Here is a 23,605-nt window from a genome sequence, read left to right on the forward strand (position 1 = left end):
AGCTACCAAACATTTTAGTTTACATTCATCATAAATATTTATAGTTGATATTTCCGTCTATTGTATCTCTCCAGCCAGGCATTATTCAGCATTTTTTTGTTTAGTTTTGGAGTAAAATATTTTTACACAACCATCCATTTCATAAATGGGAGACATTAGAGATGTGAAAAAATATGGTTGTGTTTTGATCGACCTCTGGTAGGGGTATAATTTTCTTTTTTTTGGGGGGGGGGGGGGTCCTGCCACTAGCCTAATCTGTCTAAATTGGCACTGGTTTCCTGAAACACGTCATCAAAACAGCTGAAATGACTGACACAGGCAAATATTGAGGAGCTCAGGGGATACACGCGCAGGGAAAACCCTTCGTTAACGTTAATTATTCCCTCTACACCTAAGAGCAAATTCAACTTAAGTGGGGGGCCTATCATTGTCACATAAACGCATCAGACCAATTATTGTTCGGTGCATAGTGTTCATGCAACAAGCTGTCTCCATGGCAAAGGAAATAAATAAGTTATGTGACCCTAGATAAAATACTTTGTTTTTCATCTTCATCACTGTTATTAGTGCCAAATAGAAAACATATAATTATATTTCTTTAGAGCCCTCTATTTAAATTTAAATGTGATTTTCTGCAGAATATAGGCCTAGGCTACTATCTTAACAAGGTGTTGTGCGATGGTTATGTGTTTCTGAGACTCCAACGTACATTGACAATCCTCTTATAGTGTGCCTTACCGAATATGGATTAGGTCCGGGTGCAGCACCCGTTTTGCCTACAGGTCACTTTGAAAGGGCTTTGATTGAATTGGCGTGGTTGATCTTGGCCTGCTATAATTTAGAATATATATTCATTAGACATTGAATATAAATACGTTTTACATTGAAGAAAATATTGCTTTATTTTGCATGCTTTTGTAGTCTACGTTTCTGCAACCTGTTGAGCATCAGGTAACCTTTGCTTGTCAAGAAGGATACTTTACACGGATACATAATGTTAGTCTGTTTGATTCTAATGAGCTAACATTATAAGGTGAGAAAAATGTTACTTGTGTGTGGTGGAGCAGACCTGTGTAAGGTGCGCTAGCCTCTTCAAGCGCCAACAACAGCATGTAAGGATCTCTCCAGGGTGCTGAAGTTGACAGACAACGGCGCTCCTGAGGCTCCTGCCTCTGCCTCACTTTATGGGAGAGACCAGAAAGATAATGAGGTGTTGTGGCTTCAACTGGGCAACGGTATGACATTTCACATGATTGAAAATATAGAGAATACTGGAATGGTGAGGTGAGGATTACTGCAAAAAAACAGGAGTGTTAAAAAAACTATCCTCAGACTTCACAGCTTTCAAAAAGGCCAAAGAAAGCAATGGTAAGTGCAACATATTATGATTAAAGCTATGCTATTCAAGAGTGTCTCTTTGAGATAACATGCTATCAAATACAGTGATCTCACTCTCACATAGCCTACTTTGTGTTAACTTTATGCAGTTTATAAAACCTTGAAGTAGCCTAACCCTTATTATAAATTATGTTAAAATGAATAGGCTAACCTAATCTTTTTTTGCAGATGTTTTTGGTTTGGTGTATAATGCTTTGATGTAGGATCAGATCACAGCTCACCAATACGGATACTCCAGCAGGATAATGCAACGTATTCCTCTAAATGTTGGAGGTGTGCTATGGGACTTATCCAACTATCCCTATGGCCCCATCTTCAAGAGCAGACACAGCCTTGCAACTCTGCCATTCTATAACTTTCTGCTATGGGTCCTGCTCGGGGTGTTGACGTTTCCGTGCTGTGTCCAGTGTTTAATCTTCAAAGTTGGGGTCCTTGGACCCTGGAACTGCGACCCGGTCTACTCCAAGGCCCTACCTGCGCTGGCCGCTAAACTGGCCGTGGGCAGAATAAACGAGGATTTCAGTTTAGATTTGGGCAGCAAATTGGACTTTGTGATCCTGCAAGAAGCATGTGAAACGTCTAAAGCATTGACAACATTTGTGTACTACGAGAAGATGGTGGACGGTTTCGTCGGACCCACGAATCCAGGATACTGTGACGCAGCCTCACTTTTGGGCAAAAACTGGGATAAAGCTATCTTTTCCTGGGCTTGTATTAACTATGAGTTGGATCGAATCAAGAGCTACCCAACCTTCGCACGGACACTGCCGTCACCTACACGGGTGTTGTTCACCGTGTTGAAGCATTTCAGTTGGGCCAACATCGGCATCGTGTCTTCCAATGAGGATATCTGGATAGACACCGCTGGTAAAGTGGCCAACTCCCTGCGGAGCCAGGGACTTCCCGTTGGCATAGTAGCTTCGGCGGGAATGAACGAGACGGAGATGGAAAGCACACTGAGCAGAATCCAGGCTGCTGGAGAGATCAAAGGCAAGTGTTTTTAAGAACATATTTACCTTCTATTTTGTTATATTATGTTTTGTTTACTGAAAAGATACGAGTGAAATAAGTGCAGGCTATGCTATCAAGCCTCACAAGACTGCTTTTTATTTTTATTTGATTTAACTAGGCAACAGAAAATCTGAGCCTGATCAGTTTAAAGGGGTAATCCACAGTTTAAATGATGACAAATCACTGAGGGATGGGGCTGGAGAACTGTAACCACTCTCAAATTCATAGAAAGAGCAATGGATATAAGTACTAACCATCCATGATATCAACTTTATAGTTTTAACCATGTTTTGAGACTTTTTTTTACAAACATTGGAGTACAACAAGCAGTGGTGATTTTATCATGTAAATCTTGGTGGGGCAAACTTTTTTATGCATGCCAGCAAAGCCACTACACAACACTAAACAATACATTAATTGCATTATAACGGTGACCAAGGTGCCCAAAAACGGTTATGGCCTACATAAAGCTGTCCCACCAGCAGAGCTTTCCTTTCAGCACTATGGAGTGAATCCTTACCACTGCTACACCAGGCTATCAGTGGAGACATATTATTTACTGCCTTTCTAAAAACCATAGCCGATATGGCTGACTTGCTTAAACAAATGTGGTTACGACTGACTCCTTGTGGATTTGTGTAAGTCGACAAGAACCACATTCTCCTTCAATAATAACAAACTCAAAAATTAGTTTAGACTTTTGAACCATACACGAAAATTATTACATTTATGTTCAGTAAATTCATAATGTTTGTTCTTATATCATTAATACTTAACTCTAAGTATAAGCAAGCTGAGCTAGGCCTATTTGTTCAGCACTTTCAAGTTGGACACCAACAAAAATTCAGATGTTATTTCAGTTAAATTCAACAAGATGTTGAGGCCTTAACTTTACTCTGCTTTAAGTCACCACACACACACACACACACACACACACACACACACACACACACCACACACACACACACACACACACACACACACACACACACACACACACACACACACACACACACACACACACACACACACACACACACACACACACACACACACACACACACACACACACACCACCCCTCTCCCTCCAATCTAGTATTGAAAGGGGTATTCAGTGGGCTGTTTGTGTGAGCTGATTTGTGCAGCATAGGAGAGGTGTGTGAGATGGGAGGGTTGTCACTGCTGAGGCTGCACACCTGTGAAAGCTCAGCTGTGGCATAAAGCCACTGTTTCCCCGTTCAGCAAGAGATTCCTCTCTCCATGCATACCTTTGGTTGTTTCGTTGTGTCTTTAGCAGTTGAGACGTAATTTACTCACCTTCATGCCTCATCTGATTATTGTTGAGTGTTTACTTTATTTATGGAATTAATTCATGTTGTTATTCCTTTACTCAGTGTGTGGTTTCCCAATGTGTGTTACTATCTTGAACCAGGTTGTATCACAGCATATTGTACAAACAAAACAACCCTTGCAATATCAACTGGAATTACATGGGTCTGTTACTGTTTATAACAAATATTTGAACGATGAGAATGTCACTGGCAAACATGGTTACAGACCCAACAACATTATATAGTATCTCCTCAAGAAAAGCACATGAGCTAATTATAATACATAAAGTAAGCTAAACAATGAAATCATTCCAACATTGCCTAAATTGATGAACAAGTGAGAGACCTATATAAGCAATAGGCCTATAACAATTGAGATGTACAAACTAGGGCATAAGGGAACGATGAGGGCATAAGAGGCAATCCATAATTTCGATTAAGACATTAATGAGTAAGCTAAGATGGACTAGTCGATATAACTTTGTTCAGCACTTTTGAAATGTACAGCGACAGAATTCAGAACATGGGCAGTTCTTACACTATTCTCTCTGTACACCAAGTCAGAACTGTAGGATAAATAGAGGGCGTATAAGCAGAAAAATAAAAGCTCTTACAGTATTCAATTACATTTCTCAAAAACAGATTACCCGCTACATGTGCACCACCAAGTAAGAACAGTAGGCTAAGTTCTGAGGGGGAAAAGGGACCAAAATAGGCACATGGGTTACTAACAGCTTACTACACAACAGACACTTAGTATTAGTGTAATACAGTACAGTGCATTCGGGAAGGATTCAGACCCCTTTTTCCATATTTTGTTATGTTACAGCCTTATTCTAAAAGGGATTATATTTTGTTTCTCTCATCAATCTACACACTACAGAATAATGACAAAGCACATTTCTTTTAATTTTTTGCACATTTTATTAAATAAAAAACAAATCACATGTACGTAAGTATTCAGACACTTTACTCAGTACTTTGTTGAACCACCTTTGGCAGCAGTTACAGCCTTGAGTCTTGGGTATGACGCTACAAGCTTGGCACACCTGTTATCGCTGCTGATCCTCTCAAGCTCTGTCAGGTTGGATGGGGAGCATCGCTACACAGCTATTTTCAGGTCTCTCCAGAGATGTTCGATCGGGTTCAAGTCTGGGCTCTGGTTGGGCCACTCAATGACATTCAGAGACCTGTCCCAAAGGCACTCGTGTGTTGTCTTGGCTGTGTGCTTAGGGTCATTGTCCTGTTGGAAGGTGAACCTTCACCCCAGTCTGAGGTCCTGAGCGCTCTGGAGCAGGTTTTCATCAAGGATCTCTCTGTACTTTGCTCTGTTTATCTTTCCCTCGATCCGGACTATTCTCCCAGTCCCTGCCTCTGAAAAACATCCCCCAATATCCCCCTGGCATATTACATAATTTATGCAGCAGCATACAAGACATTTTTGAACTCAGTGTTGTTGTGCTGTGCTTGTTGGCAAATTTTGTCTTCAAACTTTGTTATCAAAGTCTGACATTCTCTGGATTTGTGGTGCTTTCAAGACACCTGGAACTCTGAAAAAACAAGGTCGAATTATGATGTAAGTGATCTTCAGGTCAGAGCTCTAGAAAGAGACCAGAGTTCCCGACTTGCAATTCCGAGTTGGTTGTCCGTTCAAAGCATATTTTCCCAGTCGGAGCTCGTTTTTTTCCAAGTTCCCAGTTGTCTTGAACTCACTTATTTTCGAGTTTTCAGATGTTTTCAATGTGGCAGAAGTCATGCTGGATGGGCACTTCTAATGTAAATCTATGGTAGCACCCAAATTGGCTTGAACTGGATAGCTCTCCCTGTAGATTCTGCAGAGACGTTGTGTCCCCCCATGAGTGACAGAATCCTGAGCCAATCACGGCGCAACTAGAGAAGATTAACAATGCCAACGCTCTGTATTTTCCGCTGGCTGCCCTTCCACGACAGAAAGCACTGAGCTAGGCTGAAACACCTGCTTTTTGGAGCTGCCTTACTAAATAAAGCAAGAAAGAGACCATGTTCGTATGCAGCTTTTTTCAATCATTAAATGTGTTTTTACATTGTTTTCAAACTGATATGTGACACAAATTAAATAACATGTAAAGCACTGACAATAAATAAACAACAGGTATGAATGACAGGTCGCCACTGACAACAAATCAGATCTAATTTGTCGAATAAAACAGCTGTACCTTACTTACAAGCCCTTCACTAACAATGCAGTTTTAAGAAAAAAATATTTACTAAATAAACTGAAGTAAACAATAAATAAATAAAAATGAAAAAAAAGAAGAAAATTGAAAATAACTAATAACTAACAATAAAATAACAGTAGCGAGACTATATACAGGGGGTACAGATACAGAGTCAATGTGCGGGGGCACCGGTTAATTGAGGTAATATGTACGTATATGTAGGTAGAGGTAAAGTGACTATGCATAGATAATAAACAGAGATTAGCAGCAACGTAATGGTTAGCCATTCAGGAGTCTTATGGCTTGGGGGTAGAAATTGTTAAGAAGCCATTTGGACCTAGACTTGTCGCTCCGGTACCGCTTGCCATGCGTAGCAGGGAGAACAGTCTATGAATAGGGTGGCTGGAGTCTTTGGCAACTTTTAGGTCCTTCCTCTGACATCGCCTGGTATAGAGGTCCTGGATTGCAGGAAGCTTGGCCCCAGTGATGTTCTGGGCCGTACGCACTACCCTCTGTAGTGCCTTGCAGTCGGAGGCCGAGCAGTTGCCATACCAGGCAGTGATGAACCCGTCAGGATGCTCTCGATGATGCAGCTGTAGAACCTTTTGATGATCTGAGGACCATGCCAAATCTTTTCAGTCTCCTGAGGGGGAATAGGTGTTGTCGTGCTCTCTTCACAACTGTCTTGGTGTGTTTGGACCATGACAGTTCGTTGGTGATGTGAACACCAAGGAACTTGAAGCTCTCAACCTGCTCCACTACAGCCCCGTTGATGAGAGTGGGGGCATGCTCGGCCCTCCTTTTCCTGTAGTCCACAATCATCTCCTTAATCTTGATCATGTTGAGGGAGAGGTTGTTGTCCTGGCACCACACTGCCAGGTCTCTGACCTTCTCCCTATAGGCTGTCTCATTGTTGTCAGTGATCAGACCACTGTTGTGTCATCGGCAAACTTAATGTTGGTGTTGGAGTTGTGCATGACCATACAGTCATGGGTGAACAGGGAGTACAGGAGGGGACTGAGCACGCACCCCTGAAGGGCCCCTGTGTTGAGGATCTGCTTGGCAGATGTGCTGTTACATACCGTTACCACTTGGGAGCGGCCCGTCAGGAAGTCCAGGATCCAGTTGCAGAGGGAAGTGTTTCGTCCCAGGGTCCTTAGCTTAGTGACGAGCTTTGAGGGCACTATGGTGTTGAACGCTAGCTGTAGTCAATGAATACCATTCTCAAGTAGGCGTTCCTTTTGTCCGGGTGGGAAAGGGCAGTGTGGAGTGCAATAGCGATTGTGTCATCTGTGGATCTGTTGGTGCGGTATGCAAAATGGAGTGGGTCTAGGGTTTCTGGGATAATGGTGTTGATGTGAGCCATGACCAGCCTTTCAATGCACTTCATGGCTACAGACGTGAGTGCTACGGGTCGGTAGTCATTTAGGCAGGTTATCTTAGTGTTCTTGGGCACAGGGACTATGGTGGTCTGCATGAAACAACAAGCTTATATTTTGGGTTCTGATGGGGTACAACAGTTGTACAGTGGCTTACAACCACAAATTAAAATAGATTTTTGGGGGGTTTGTATCATTTGATTTAAACAACATGCCTACTACTTTGAAGATGCACATTATTTTTTATTGAGAAACAAACAAGAAATAAGACAAAACAACTTGAACGTGCATTACTATTCACCCCAACAAAGTCAATACTTTGTAGAGCCAGCTTTTGCAGCAATTACAGCTGCAAGTCTCTTGGGGTACGTCTCTATAAGTTTGGCACATCTACCCACCTGGATTTTTGCCCATTCTTCAAGGCAAAACTGTTCCAGCTCCTTCAAGTTGAAAGGGTTCCGCTGGTGTACAGCAATATGTAAGTCATACCACAGATTCTCAATTGGATTGAGGTCTAGGCTTTGACTAGGCCCTTTCAAAACATTTGAATGTTCCCCTTAAACCACTCGAGTGTTGCTTTAGCAGTATGCTTATGGTCATTGTCCTGCTGGAAGGTGAACCTCCATCCCAGTCTCAAATCTCTGGAAGACTGAAACAGGTTTCCCTCAAGAAATTCCCTGTATTTAGCGCCATCCATCATTCCTTCAATTCTGACCAGTTTCAGAATTGATGCCCTCCCTGACTGGTCCCTGCCGATGAAAAACATTCCCACAGCATGATGCTACCACCACCATGCTTCACTGTGGGGATGATGTTCTCGGGGTGATGAGAGGTGTTGGGTTTGCGCCAGACATAGCGTTTTCCTTGATGGCCAAAAAGCTAAATGTTAGTCTCATCTGACCAGAGTACCTTCTTCCATATGTTTGGGGAGTCTCCTATTTTTTTCTTTAAGCAATGGCTTTTTTTCTGGCCACTCTTCCATAAAGCCTAGCTCTGTGGAGTGTAAAGTGGTCCTTTGGACTGATACTCCAATCTCCGCTGTGGAGCTTTGCAGCTCCTTCAGGGTTATCTTTGGTCTCTTTGCTGCCTCTCTGATTAATGCCCTCCTTGCCTGGTTTGTGAGTTTTCATGGTTGGCCCTCTCTTGGCAGGTTTGTTGTGGTTCCATATTCTTTAAATCTTTTAATAACAGATGTAATGGTGCTCAGTGGGCTGTTCAAAGTTTCAGATATTTTTTTATAACCCAACCATGATCTGTACTTCTCCACAATGTTGTCCCTGACCTGTTTGGAGAGCTCCTTGGTCTTCATTTTGCCACTTGCTTGGTGGTGCCTCTTGCTTAGTGGTGTTGCAATCTCTTGGGCCTTTCAGAACAGGTGTATTTATACTGAGATCATGTGACACTTAGATTGCACACAGGTGGACTTTATTTAACTGATTATGTGACTTCTGAAGGTAATTTATTGTACTAGATCTTATTTAGGGGCATCATACATGTGCACACACCACTTTTCCATGTTTTAATTTTTTATTCTTTGAAGCAAGTAAATGTTTTCATTTCACTTCACCAATTTGGTCTATTTTGTGTATGTCCATTACATGAAACCCAAATAAAAATCTATTTAAATTACAAGCTGTAATGCAACAAAATAGGAAAAACGCCAAGGGGGATGAATACTTTTGCAAGGCACTGTACATATAATTTATTTTCATGTCCCTAATGTTATGTAGCAACTGCAGATTGCCCCTTTAAGGTGGTGATCCCTCACTGTCTCTGTCCTGTGTGTTCCAGTGATCATCATGTGCATGCACTCTGCTCTGATTGGTGGGGAGCAGCAGACAGCCTTCCTGCTGAAGGCCCATGAGATGGGTCTGACGAAGGGCCGCTACGTTTTTGTCCCCTACGACACCCTCCTCTATAGCCTGCCCTATGCCAACACATCATACTTCCCCCTGCAAAACAACACCAAGCTGCGGCAGGCCTACGACGCCGTGCTCACCATCACTGTGTCCTCAGATCTGATGTCATTCAACGAGGCGTTCAACATGGCCAAGAGGTTTGAGGAACTCACCATATCACTGGTCCCACAGCAGGTGAGGAGGGTGTTTCTTGATATTTTCAATTGTGGGATGTGAGTAGATTCCATCTGAATTTCAATTGATTGTTATGTTATTACATTGTTATTACAATAGTATTATAAATATGCCATTGATTGTATTTATTGAACATTTGTTATGTAGAGAAACACCATAGTCTTCAGGCCATTTGATATATAACTGTTTTGGTTGGTGAGTTTTAGATCAGTGTATCACTCTCAGTTTGAGAAAAGCTAATCATTTTAACCAAATAAACGATTTATCAATGGCCTTGCATTCCAGGTCAACCCCCTGTTTGGAACCATCTACAACGGTATTTACCTCCTTGCCAAAGCCATGCACAATGCCAGGAGAGCTGGCCAGTGGCTCTCCGGGACCAACCTAGCTTATTTCACCAGGAACATGACGTTTTCTGGCTTCAACCAGAAGATCCAGATAGACACTGAAGGAGAGAGCCAGACCAACTATGTCATCCTGGACTCCGACGGATGGGAGGGTCAGCTGTACCGCTCCTATCTGGTGGACCTGAGCGCTGACATGGTCCGCTTCGCAGGCAAATCCATTCATTTCCCTGGGGGTTCCCCTCCCCCCTCAGACTCCAGCTGTTGGTTTGAACCAAACATTATCTGCACTGGAGGTAGAGAACCTGTTTGCCTGTTAGTTTGTGTCTTTCCTTCTTCCATCACACAACCAAACTATGTATTTAGTCTCCATGTCTTACCTGTGTCTCAGGTGTGGAGATAACCTACGTCATAGTGGTGGTTGTGATCATCTTCATTCTGATCGTGGGAGGACTTGGTCTAAGTCTGTTCGTAAGGTAACTCTTCTCACTGTCCTGTTCATGTTTCTTACTGTATTTGTATGCTGTTTAGCAGAGGTGTGGACTCGAGTCACATGACTTGGACTCGAATCAGACTCAAGTCACAAATATGATGACTTGCAACTCGACTTTGACTTAAAACCAATGACTCGTGACTTAACTTGGACTTGAGCCTTTTGACTCGACCTGATTTGATATCCTCCCCAAGCCCAGATATTAAAAATGATGCTATTAAAAAAAAGTGTGCAACGCATCAACTCTTCATTTAACAGATTACAGTTTGAATCGGACAGCAGCCAATCAAATTGGGCCAGCTGAGAAAAAGTTGCGCGTGGCAGTGCAGAGGAACGTCGGCGGGTGAATTCAGATGGAGCCCTTGGAAAGATTGATACCCCAAATTATTATTTTGGGATATAACGACTACGCTGTATCGATAAAAACGGATCGAAACTTGCAAAATTTACAGACGGAGGCGCAACAACTTCCAACTTTGTTCAACATTTGAAGTTGCACAAAAAACGGTAAGTCATGGCTAATATAGCAGACAGCTATATAATTTATATATTTGCTAGTGTAGCATGTAGGCTAACATAACGTTACATCAATGAGCCTCCACACAGTCAGTCAGTGCAGGAACGTGAACATTGCACCCAAGATTGAGCTACAACTGGCTCGGCAGTTGGTAGCCTAAATCCTGCCTGATGTTACTGCTGTTCCTAAAACCATTGACATAGGTTAGCCTACTGTAACCACACACAGAGAGTGTGTGTGTGTGTGTGTGTGTGTGTGTGTGTGTGTGTGTGTGGGTGGGTGTGTGTTTGTTTGTTTGTTAAGGTTGGGCGATTGTGTACAAGCCTACATCGCCCGATTGCGCCCCATAGCGATCCTCAATAGTCTTTCTCATGGTTAACCATGCACTTCCGTGGAAATATAAAGTTTATTTGGAAAGTAATAAATATACATATTTTTTAAAAGCATTCATGATTTGTGTCAATGTAATATACTAACTATTACTCTTGTTAAAAATATGAAGTGGTATTACACTTGGTGAAGAGCACATTATGACTTGTTTAGGACTCTAAACTCAAAGTTTAGGATTTGAGACTTGACTTGAGACTTGTCGGTCTTGACTTGGGACTAGAGTGCTAAGACTTGCGACTTACTTGTGACTTGTAAAACAATGACTTGGTCCCACCTCTGCTGTTTAGATACATAGAGACTAAAAACCTAGACAGAGATAGTTGCTATTGCTTTGCTGTTACCATGGCTGACATGCTCTCTGATTGGCTGGTAGGAGGAGAATCCAGCAGATCCAGTTGGTGAAGGGGCCCAATCGGATCCTACTGACTCTAGAGGACCTCACGTTCATCAACCCTCAACTTAGCAAGAGGGTAAATATATTTTCCCATGTGATTCTCTACAACATGACTTCTTTCTGATATACTGTATGTTCAGTCATCTATTTTATGCCTCATAGAAAATCACTCTAGAGGACCTGAGTGAATCTAAAAGTGGAATAGACAACAACGGTATGCATTCAGGAGACCTGCACCACTCTGTGAACAGCATCACTACCGCAACACATGACACCACAAATGTAGCAGTCTATGAGGTAGGTTGACGACGTTGACCGTTGAACCACAAGTCGACTTCTCATCCCTATCCTAAAATATTTCAATGTGACTTGTAGAGAATGGAGCCAGAATAAAACCACATTTTCTTTCATGGCTTCAAAGGGCGACTGGGTGTGGCTGAAAAAGTTTGAAGAAGGCCATTTCAAGGAAGTCAAGCAGAGCACCACCAAGATCTTTACAAAGGTAAAACCAAAACATAACAACAGTAAGTTCAAGCACAAGTACAGTGAATTGCTTGCGAGCTCTACTCAACGGTGCAGTAATCAATATCTAAAATAGTATAAAAATCAAAAATAAATATATACTGTGTATAAAAAATAAAGAAATGATGAGAAATAAGAGATTATGTTATATACAGGGTCAGTGCCAATACCATATTTACAATGTATAGTCATGTCTGGGATGTGAGTTTGTTTTTGTTAACTTTGGGGTCTTCATTTTGTGTGAATGTGTCCAGATGAAGGATCTGCGAAATGAGAACATCAATCCGTTCCTGGGGTTTTTCACAGACTGTGACATGTTTGCCGTGGTGACGGAGCATTGTTCCCGTGGCAGCCTGCAGGACCTCCTGAGGAACGATGACGTCAAGCTGGAATGGATGTTCAAGTCTTCTTTGTTGCTGGACTTAATCAAGGTATGACATGTTTGACACATCATGTTGCAAAACTAGTTCCACAAGTCTAATTTGTCCCAGTAAGATAAAAAAATATCTTCTAAAAACTGTTTCTGCCAGCAGATCAAACGTTTAAAATGTTTTTCTGGTACTTTGTCATAAGTAACACCAATGGTTTACCAGTTCTGATCTTATTGGCCTCTCAGGGTATGAAGTATCTGCACCATCGAGAGTTCCCTCACGGTCGGCTGAAGTCACGGAACTGTGTGGTGGACGGTCGCTTCGTCCTCAAGATCACAGACTACGGCTTTAACGAGCTGCTGGAATCCCAGAAATCCCCAAAAAATCTAGTTCCACCTGAAGGTAACATCTATGCCTAGATCTGCACTTTTGTTTTTTGAAAATGTTCACTCTTCCATATCACGTTAACGGAGCGGTGTGGTCAACAACATCATTTTTTTGTTAATGCCTTGTTAGAGTTGTTTGAAAAGAATTGATAGTTACATTTCAGATTGTTTTGCATGGGTGGGGTTTTGGACCGCTTGGTGACATCATAATAAAGAGAGTTTGCCCTCCTCTCTGCCAATAGCAGTTAGTTTGCAGGTTACACATCCCTCCCACTAGGCTCTTCCAGTTAGGCCCCTCTCTCAGACCACTCCATGACAGTCCTAGCAAAATTATTGCTTAGAAATAGCATTTAACTAAGAAGCTATTTTTGTTTGTTTTTGAGTATTTTAATTGAAAACAATCACAGTAAGGTACTTAATTGTTACCCAGAAATGATTTGATATCGAGATAAAAATGGCTGCATTGGACCTTTAAAGATGGACTTGACACACATTCATTTGTATTTCTAGTTTGTGAGTATAATCTATGTAATTTAGATTCTATATGCTTCCCAGGTGCTGCATTTAACTACCTTGCCAATATCGTGACCCTGTGCCTCTATCTCAGATCAGTTTTGGACAGCTCCAGAGTTCCTCCGAGACGTGGAGAACTCTCGGAAGGGGACCTATAAAGGAGATGTGTATAGTTTTGCCATTATACTCCAAGAGGTGGTTGTCCGAGGACTTCCATATTGCATGCTGGGTCTGACTCCTGCGGGTAGGTTTGGGGGATACAAAACAAGCAAAAACATACAATCTTAGATCTTAGAGGCATTTTTTTGTTTTAGCTTGAGGTCATTCTTCTGTCATCTGTGAATCAACATCACTTGATTGACTTGTTATACTGGCATCTATTGAGTAATGTCAGAGTTGTAAATCACAATAATTCCCCTATCTACAGTGTATGATGTAGCTACATATTGTACATACAGAATTTCTGCTTTGCTTTGACAAGCTGTCTAGTACCAGCGGACAATAAACTGTGTAATGAGTTGTTATGCTCCCGTGCTGCCGCTGTACAGTATAACCTCTCTCCTCTCTTTCTCTCTCCCTCACCATCAGAGATCATCCGTAAGGTGAAGAAGCCTCCTCCCATGTGCAGGCCCACGGTGGCCCCAGATCAGGCTCCTCTGGAGTGTATCCAGCTGATGAAACAGTGCTGGAGCGAACAGCCTGACCGCAGACCAGCCTTCGATGAGATCTTTGACCAGGTCAGAAACCCTCATCTGTCTCCACGGTTATCTGCTGCCAGTCTCATAGAAGGCTAATGCAGGGAATATGTCTGGGTAATTATGAGCTGTGGACAGCAGAAATTGGTCTGTCAGCGCTCATTGGCCGAAATCTGTCTTGCCTACTACTTAATAAAACAATATACTGTGTACTAATCGTATTACATACTGTTCAGAATGTACTGTTTAGGAAAAATGAATGCAGTAAGCAACAAATATTACCATCTAGGCTCACCCGTCCTGAGAATGTCATCTAATAATGCTTAATTGCGTTGATTCCCAATCATTCATTTATTTTGGTACAGCGTGTTCCCTTATCTCATTATCAGCTGATTATCAGCTCTTGTCAAACACACATGAGTCTGGAATAGGGAAGGCAAAATTAAAATGACTTTCAATAAATTCCCTTGTCTTCCTGAGATTCCGGTTTGAGGATTCACTGAATCAGGAGGGAGTAAGCAGGAAATACGGAATCCTCCATCCAGGATTTCTGGAAAACCAGGGAATTTATTGAAAGTTCACGGGATTGTGCAACCCTAGTCTGAAAAGACACTTCTCTTCCTCAAAAGTGTGCAGCGTATTCTACTAGATGAAAAGACGTATAGTTTAACATCCTGGCATATAAAGCATACTTTATTTTCGACATTTCAAGTACTATAAAACGTTTTATTTTTGTATACCTAAAATGCAAATGCTGCGCAGTTTTGCAGGTCTTCTCTTACAGCTGCAACTGTATGTGCATTTGTAAATCAAGACCTTTCTTGAGTTGGGCTCTGGAATGGTGCAATTGTTGAGAATATGAGTCTATGGTTGTTGTGGGGAAAAGGGGTTTTGTGTGTGTGTGTGTGTGTGTGTATCCCGCAACTGTTGCGAGGGAGTAAAATATGTTAGGGACAATATAGGATGTATTATATATATATATATATATATATATTATTCACAATAATTGTTTGCTAATATAATAATTGCTTGCCATAATGTAATTTTGGTAATGGCGAGACTGGTGAGAGGTAAAAATCCTTTGCATAAATTGTCTACATTACTACAAATATTAATAGCTAATTATGGAAAATAAGATAATCAGGATTTTTAATGTATGTATGTGTATATATATAGATATATATATATTTTTTTAATGGCTATATACAGTGCCTTGTGAAAGTATTCGGCCCCCTTGAACTTTGCGACCTTTTGCCACATTTCAGGCTTCAAACATAAAGATATAAAACTATTTTTTTGTGAAGAATCAACAACAAGTGGGACACAATCATGAAGTGGAACGACATTTATTGGATATTTCAAACTTTCTTAACAAATCAAAAACTGAAAAATTGGGCGTGCAGAATTATTCAGCCCCCTTAAGTTAATACTTTGTAGCGCCACCTTTTGCTGCGATTACAGCTGTAAGTTGCTTGGGGTATGTCTCTATCAGTTTTGCACATCGAGAGACTGAAATTTTTTCCCATTCCTCCTTGCAAAACAGCTCGAGCTCAGTGAGGTTGGATGGAGAGCATTTGTGAACAGCAGTTTTCAGTTCTTTCCACAGATTCTCGATTGGATTCAGGTCTGGACTTTGACTTGGCCATTCTAACACCTGGATATGTTTATTTTTGAACCATTCCATTGTAGATTTTGCTTTATGTTTTGGATCATTGTCTTGTTGGAAGACAAATCTCCGTCCCAGTCTCAGGTCTTTTGCAGACTCCATCAGGTTTTCTTCCAGAATGGTCCTGTATTTGGCTCCATCCATCTTCCCATCAATTTTAACCATCTTCCCTGTCCCTGCTGAAGAAAAGCAGGCCCAAACCAGTGGGGATGGTGTGTTCAGGGTGATGAGCTGTGTTGCTTTTACGCCAAACATAACGTTTTGCATTGTTGCCAAAAAGTTCAATTTTGGTTTCATCTGACCAGAGCACCTTCTTCCACATGTTTGGTGTGTCTCCCAGGTGGCTTGTGGCAAACTTTAAACGACACTTTTTACGGATATCTTTAAGAAATGGCTTTCTTCTTGCCACTCTTCCATAAAGGCCAGATTTGTGCAATATACGACTGATTGTTGTCCTATGGACAGAGTCTCCCACCTCAGCTGTAGATCTCTGCAGTTCATCCAGAGTGATCATGGGCCTCTTGGCTGCATCTCTGATCAGTCTTCTCCTTGTATGAGCTGAAAGTTTAGAGGGACGGCCAGGTCTTGGTAGATTTGCAGTGGTCTGATACGCCTTCCATTTCAATATTATCACTTGCACAGTGCTCCTTGGGATGTTTAAAGCTTGGGAAATCTTTTTGTATCCAAATCCGGCTTTAAACTTCTTCACAACAGTATCTCGGACCTGCCTGGTGTGTTCCTTGTTCTTCATGATGCTCTCTGCGCTTTTAACGGACCTCTGAGACTATCACAGTGCAGGTGCATTTATACGGAGACTTGATTACACACAGGTGGATTGTATTTATCATCATTAGTCATTTAGGGCAACATTGGATCATTCAGAGATCCTCACTGAACTTCTGGAGAGAGTTTGCTGCACTGAAAGTAAAGGGGCTGAATAATTTTGCACGCCCAATTTTTCAGTTTTTGATTTGTTAAAAAAGTTTGAAATATCCAATAAATGTCGTTCCACTTCATGATTGTGTCCCACTTGTTGTTGATTCTTCACAAAAAAATACAGTTTTATATCTTTATGTTTGAAGCCTGAAATGTGGCAAAAGGTCACAAAGTTCAAGGGGGCCGAATACTTTCGCAAGGCACTGTATGTATATAATGTAATGTAATGTAATGTATGTGTGTTTACCCAAATAATATCTGGGGGATTGGAAATGATGCAGACAATTAAATTGATGGAAGCAACAATCTATCCTCAATATTAAAGCTGATCCACCCCTAAAAAAATAAATACAAATAAATACAAATAAAATGCAATCGCTAGTATGGCTATTCAGACACAGAAAAGGTCTTGGCTTATAGCTTTGTGGATTTTTACAGAGAGCATAAGTCATACATAATATTACATAATGTAGTGGTGCACCAATGATGATGATGATGATGATGATGATGTTGTGTCACAGTTCAAGCTGATCAACAAGGGCAAGAAGACCAACATCATTGACTCCATGTTGCGGATGCTGGAACAGTACTCATCTAACCTGGAGGACCTGATCAGAGAGAGGACAGAGGAGCTGGAAGTGGAGAAACAGAGGACAGAGAAACTGCTGTCTGAGATGCTGCCTCCGTGAGCTTCATGTTATAACACACACACACAGACAACTAAAGAAGACAATGGGCATTTTGTTATTTCAAGATATCATTCTTGTACAATGCCAAGGGTATTATCCATTCATAACATGATACAGTACCATACTTTTGACTCTTAATGATTGTTTGTTGCTCTGTGTCACATTACCACAAACACAAAATGTCCCATGTCACAATACAGTTCTGTGGCAGAGGCTCTGAAGACGGGTGCAACAGTGGAGCCAGAGTACTTTGACCAGGTCACCATCTACTTCAGTGACATAGTAGGCTTCACCACCATCTCCTCCCTCAGTGATCCCATCGAGGTGGTGGACCTACTCAATGACCTGTACACGCTGTTCGACGCTGTGCTCAGCAACCACGACGTATACAAGGTCAGTTATACTATTTTCACACTACTAAGTTGAACCGAAATGAGCTGAGCATCATAGTTGCGGGTTGGGTTGCGGTGCAAGGGAAGCATCACTGAGTATCAATGTGGCAATGATTTATTGTATGCCTGTTTGTTTTCATTGTGTAGGTGGAGACCATTGGTGACGCCTACATGGTGGCGTCAGGTCTTCCCAAGAGGAATGGCAACAAACACGCAGCGGAGATAGCCAACATGTCCCTGAACATCCTGAGCTCTGTGGGCACCTTCCAGATGCGCCACATGCCCGGCATTCCCGTCAGGATACGAATAGGGATACACTCAGGTGAGAGAGGGCATTGGGTTGTCCCTGCCTGGCAGACATACTCTGAAGTTAGGTCACATATATTAGCTAGTTGATCAATGGCTAAATCCCAATGTGAGTTGTTAATAAAGATGAAGAGTTTCTTTCCAAAATGCTATATATACATTTTCAGAAATGTTGGTAAATTAGCTTCTACAGTTTTAAAGAACTTATGAAAGCGATTGGTGTGTTTTTTCACTATCTAAACATGACATGGAGTTGTTCAGTGGCACATGTATTTGTTTCAAATCTACCACTTGATGTTTTTATTTCAGAGACAAATAATCATGTTTTTTTGTACCTCACTCACAAATAAATAAGTAGTATTGCCAGGTTTTACACAGTAAAATGTACTGTAACAAATAACTACATTTTTAATAAAGAACTGTGATACATTTGTGACGTAAAGATTTATTTGGGCTGCAATCTGAGGTGCAGCTAACTCTAATGAACGTATCCTCTGCAGCAGAGGTAACTCTGGGTCTTCCATTCCTGTGGCGGTCCTCATGAGAGGCAGTTTCATCATAGCCATTGATGGTTTTTGCGACTGCACTTGAAGAAACTTTAAAAGTTCTTGAAATGTTTTCAGCATTAACTGACCTTCATGTCTTAAAGTAATGATGGACTGTCGTTTCTCTTTGCTTATTTGAGCTGTTCTTGACATAATATGGTCTTTTACCAAATAGGGTTATCTTCTGTATACCACCCCTACCTTGTCACACCACGACTAATTGGCTCAAATGCATTAAGAAGGAAATACATTCCACAAATGAACTTTTAACAAGGCACACCTGTTAATTGAAATGCATTCCAGGTGACTACCTCATGAAGCTGGGGTTGAGAGAATGCCAAGTGTGCAAAGCTGTCATCAAGGCAAAGGGTGGCTACTTGGAAGAATCTCAAATATAAAATATATTTTGATTTGTTTAACACTTTTTTTTGCTTACTACATGATCCTATGTGTGTTATTTAATTGTTTTGATGTCTTCACTATTATTCTACAATGTAGAAAATAGTACAAATAAAAACCCTTGAATGAGTAGGTATGTCCAAACTTTTGACTGGTACTGTAGGTGAGACAACCAAATATCACAGTCAAATATACAGTATGAAAACATTCCATTCTAGCTAAACAATGGATATAGCGATTTGCAAAAAAAAAAATCAACATTTTAATGCACACTTAAAAATCTATTAATTGAAACAGTCATATTTTACACACACATGAAGGTACCCATAACCAGCAATCATTTCTGCTGAAAAAAACACGTGAAAAATGTGTGGATATAACGTTTTGGAAATAAACTCTTCATATCACAATCAATCGCTTTGATTCTATTTCCTTTTCTAACTGTCTGTATGTGGGGATCCATCAGTCATAATGAGGATGGCTGAAACAGTAGCAGGCCAAGGTTTGGTTTCTCATTGTGATGTCTGAGATGTGATGCACATGTGTGTTGTGTGTGTACAGGGTCATGTGTGGCTGGGGTGGTGGGTCTGACCATGCCTCGGTACTGCCTTTTTGGAGACACAGTCAACACTGCCTCTCGTATGGAATCCACTGGGCTGCGTGAGTATCAGAGGTTATTGGTGTTGATTTAAAAAAACATTAAGAACACCTTTTTAATATTGAGTTGCACCCCCTTGACACAAACCAGTGCACCTGGCCTGGCACCTACTACCATACCCTGTTCAAAGGCATTTCAATATTTTGTCTTGCCCATTCACCTTCTGAATGGCACACATACACAATCCATGTCTCAATTGTCTCAGGGCTTAGAAATCCTTCTTTAACTTGTCTCCTCCCCTGCATCTACACTGATTGAAGTGGATTTAACAAGTGACATCAATAAGGGATCATAGCTTTCACCTGGATTCACCTGGTCAGTCTGTTATGGAAAGAACAGTTCTTAATGTTTTGTTCACTCAGTGTATTTCTGCTCAGGATGTCTGCATTATGGTATGGTTTGTAGTGACAGTGTTATTTCCGTTCAGCTTATAGAATTCATGTGAACATGAGCACTGTGAAGATCCTGCGCTCCCTCAACGAGGGCTACAAGATAGACGTCAGGGGCATGACAGAGCTGAAGGTATAAACACCTCACAATACATTATCCTCTGTGTTCACCTGTAGGATCTCTTTCAACTGTTTATAAATAAATGATGAATAATGATGTGTTCCTACAGGGTAAAGGCATTGAAGAGACATACTGGCTGGTTGGGAAAGAAAACTTCACAAAGCCTTTACCGAACCCTCCAGAGATTAAACCAGGGTAACAACTCACACTCACAATACAGTACCTTATGTTGACACCCTGGCGAGAACCACCCTAAGTGAATCTTAACATGTCTACATTTCATTTGGTGAATATTTGTGCATTGATTATACAGCAGTTTTATGTGTTTATGTGTAGTCATTTCACACATTTTCTCATCATTCACTACATGAGCAAAATGGAGCCCCATTGAAAACTAGGATGGGATTGATGCTGTTATGGTGGCATTGCATGTTTTGCCTACTTTAGGGATGACAATCATGGACTGAACCCAGAGGATATAGCTGCGTACAAGGGGAAAAAAACGGAGAAAAAAACTTGATTTGAGGAGGTAGCTAGCAACTTGCATGCCGTGCTCTGTTGTGTCATGGTGGAATGCTAGTTGTTGTGTGGGTTCTTCTGTTGCATGGAGTTTGTGGATTTCTCAATCTATGGGATTTTGTTGAGCCCCCTCCACTACTCCCCCGCCCCCTATACCCTATACTGTCTTACCATAGTCTCTTGATCTGATCTCTTCAAGTCTTGATCTGATCTCTTCTCTAATATTCTAATCTTATCACCTTCAATACCGTTAAAGCAGAGCTTGACCATCCCAGAAAAGCTCTGTTCGTTTTGGATAATCTCTTTCCATTGTGAGTGGTTCACCCTCATTTCCGTCCTTCCTTTCTTCTCACCCTCTCATTTGAGGCAGCACCTCTGAGACACTGGTGGCTGGTGACACCTTAATTGGAGAGTACGGGCTCATAGAAATGGCTGGAACGGAATTAATGGAATTCACTCTGTTCACTCCATTCCAGACATTATTATGAGCCGTCCTTCCCTCTCCAGCCTCCTGTTCTCTAAGACAATTAACATTCTTAGTCATGCTTCTTCTGCCATGTCCTCTCGTCTCATCTCACCAGCTGTCTTGTCTATTATAATCTGATAGGCCTACTAGACTACTGTGGAAATATTAAGTGGAAATATGTTTAAATGTTATTTGATCTTCCATTCTCAGGGACAACTGGCAAGAGATGGTGACAGATGAGATCAAGACGATATTTCGCAAGGCCAACCGGGAGGTGGACAAGCCTAAAATATGAGCAGACGAGACAGACGGAGAGAGACAAACACGGGGAGAAGAGGACACATCCAAAGAGAGAGAGGGAGGAAGAGAAAGGGATGATGAAGAACTGGAGGACAGAGGGCATGGACCGGCCTGCTCACTGCAGCTTACGTGGCCTCCTTTAATAGGATTTCCTGGCTTCTGTCTGTGTAATCTGTTTGTGGCCAGCACAGCAGAAAGGGAGAGCACTAATGAAATGAAGGTTGTTGTATTACCGTCCTGTGACAGGGATAGTGCGTGTCTTCTTAATGAACCATACACTTATGTCTCTGGACTCCCATTGGCCACTAAGTGGCTTTGTGTCAGTGGAGTGGTTTTGTCTAGATGGGATACAGTTTATGTCAAAATTGACTTTTCGTAGCAGGTGAGGAGAATTTACGCAGCAGGTTAGGATAATTAATGTAGCAGCTAAGGAGAATTAAGTTAAGGTTAGGAAAAGGGTTAGGTTTATGGTTAGCTAAAATCCAAAACATATCAACTTTGGATGTCAATTTGACACAAATTGTATCCCATGGCCAGTGGAGTTGAGGCCCCAGTGCTCAACAGGATGTACTACTGTATCACTCCACTCCCATACTGTACTGTAGCTTTTAATCACATGCATAATAGGAGTTATGTCAAATTTTAAAATATATATTTTATCACTCTTCTAAACGTTTTGAAAGGAGCACTTCTCTCCACCTGATGAGAGTTGTGGGGTGAAATAAGACATTTTGTTAGTTATGGCAAAATATGATATTCAATTTTTAAGTTATGGCCGAAAAGCTTTGTAAGGGTGTAAGATTAGCGTTCCACAGTTGTGAGAGGAAATCGGATATATATCTACTGTATTGTTAATGGACCACAAGTTTGTTGGCATCTAGGTAAACAATTCCCTATATTATTCATGTTTTTTTGTATGAAAAAAAAGAGTGCTATTTGAGGACAATGATACAATGCAAAAACTAAGGACAGACGCTGGATTTCTATGTTTTACATTGACTTTTAGAAATTCAAAACATAATTAGTATATGCATGCTGTGTCCCGTTGTTATAGATTGTCTATGTAATGTTTGTGTAAAACGTATTTCCTTTAGGCAGGGCATTTGGAGCCACGGAGTATACTGATTCTCCATAGACAAGACAAGTAAAGAATTGTCATGTCTGATGTCTATGCCTTCATGGACAAGAGTACTATCTCTTGTTTGGTTGAAGGTATGACTTGTATAAATGAAAATGAATGAGCGTCCATTACAGGCGCTATGAGCTCATACTTTAGGGTTACCTATGCAGCTGAAAACATGAATAGATCATTACCAAATAACATGAGCAATGATATATGCAGATGGATGTTTGATGATACATATTGGTGAACTTTTATTGTCTTCTATTATTTCATCTACTTCATAGACTATGAGAACAATGAATTAAAATAATATACAGTATGCAACTTTAATTTTCAAGATGCACAGTGTTGAAAAATGTCATTTGTTACTGATTACAGTTACATGACTAAAGTAATCAATCATGTCGTCTGTAATCGGTAACGTAAAGATGCATTCATTATGTTATAAGTCTTGGATATTTATGAGACACAAAGACTCATGTAAATATTATATATTTCATTAAATCTGTTTTATTTACATGTATGTGACACTTATTTCAATGGCTCTTCGAGACAGAAGGAAAGGGAAAGTATTCTCCACATGGTTCCTCTATTCACCAGGAGATGGCGCTGAGATAACCTCTTGCTCTTTCTGTTTCCTCCATTCTCTTTGTCCTTTACTCTCTACATTGTTTACGGGCATATGATGATGGAGTGCAACTTTGTTTCTAACACCCCAGATTCTACTAAATGTCTGTTTTTTATAATTATTTATGGTTGATGAACAGTTTCTGAAACAGTTTCGTGTCTAAGGTCTGTCAATTGACAATAGAGATGTGTCATAAATTTGACTTCCTTGTTGAGTAGATCTCTTTCTCCCTGTTCACCATGTTAAGCTTGCACTCCAATCTCACCCAGCTAGGTTTATTAGCTCTATAATGGGGATTTCCTAACTTAGTGAGCTCTATACAAAACTTAAACTCTGACAGTACTAACTACTGTGTTAAAAGTGGGTAAGGTCTGTAAGATTGGGGAATCTTTTGGAATTGTGTGCCTTTCGCACGTTTGCAACTTAGGGTCTC

General features: G+C 41.0%; 1 protein-coding gene across 1 annotated transcript; it reads left to right on the top strand.

Moving 5' to 3' along the window:
- Positions 1-686: 686 nt before the first annotated feature.
- Positions 687-23,061, top strand: LOC110507907 (retinal guanylyl cyclase 2). Its single transcript, XM_021588327.2, has 20 exons — positions 687-1,368; positions 1,567-2,388; positions 9,109-9,410; positions 9,696-10,050; positions 10,146-10,230; positions 11,528-11,624; positions 11,711-11,845; positions 11,970-12,050; positions 12,325-12,501; positions 12,687-12,843; positions 13,435-13,584; positions 13,929-14,077; positions 17,159-17,322; positions 17,527-17,719; positions 17,866-18,040; positions 19,530-19,628; positions 20,054-20,148; positions 20,246-20,331; positions 20,584-20,665; positions 21,332-23,061. The coding sequence occupies exons 2-19, from the start codon at positions 1,644-1,646 to the stop codon at positions 20,654-20,656; spliced, it is 3,318 nt and encodes a 1,105-aa protein (XP_021444002.2). The 5' UTR covers positions 687-1,368; positions 1,567-1,643; the 3' UTR covers positions 20,657-20,665; positions 21,332-23,061.
- Positions 23,062-23,605: the final 544 nt, after the last annotated feature.

Source organism: Oncorhynchus mykiss, chromosome 27, assembly GCF_013265735.2.
Source record: "Oncorhynchus mykiss isolate Arlee chromosome 27, USDA_OmykA_1.1, whole genome shotgun sequence".
NCBI lineage: Eukaryota > Metazoa > Chordata > Actinopteri > Salmoniformes > Salmonidae > Oncorhynchus > Oncorhynchus mykiss.

What these genes read in the sequence shown, in the direction of transcription:
- LOC110507907 (XM_021588327.2), top strand. Translation starts at nt 1,644, where the DNA reads ATGCAACGTATTCCTCTAAATGTTGGAGGTGTGCTATGGGACTTATCC. An exon ending in GGTCTAAGTCTGTTCGTAAG is followed by an intron (nt 10,231 to 11,527) that starts GTAACTCTTCTC and finishes ATTGGCTGGTAG; the next exon opens with GAGGAGAATCCAGCAGATCC. An exon ending in CAAATGTAGCAGTCTATGAG is followed by an intron (nt 11,846 to 11,969) that starts GTAGGTTGACGA and finishes ATGGCTTCAAAG; the next exon opens with GGCGACTGGGTGTGGCTGAA.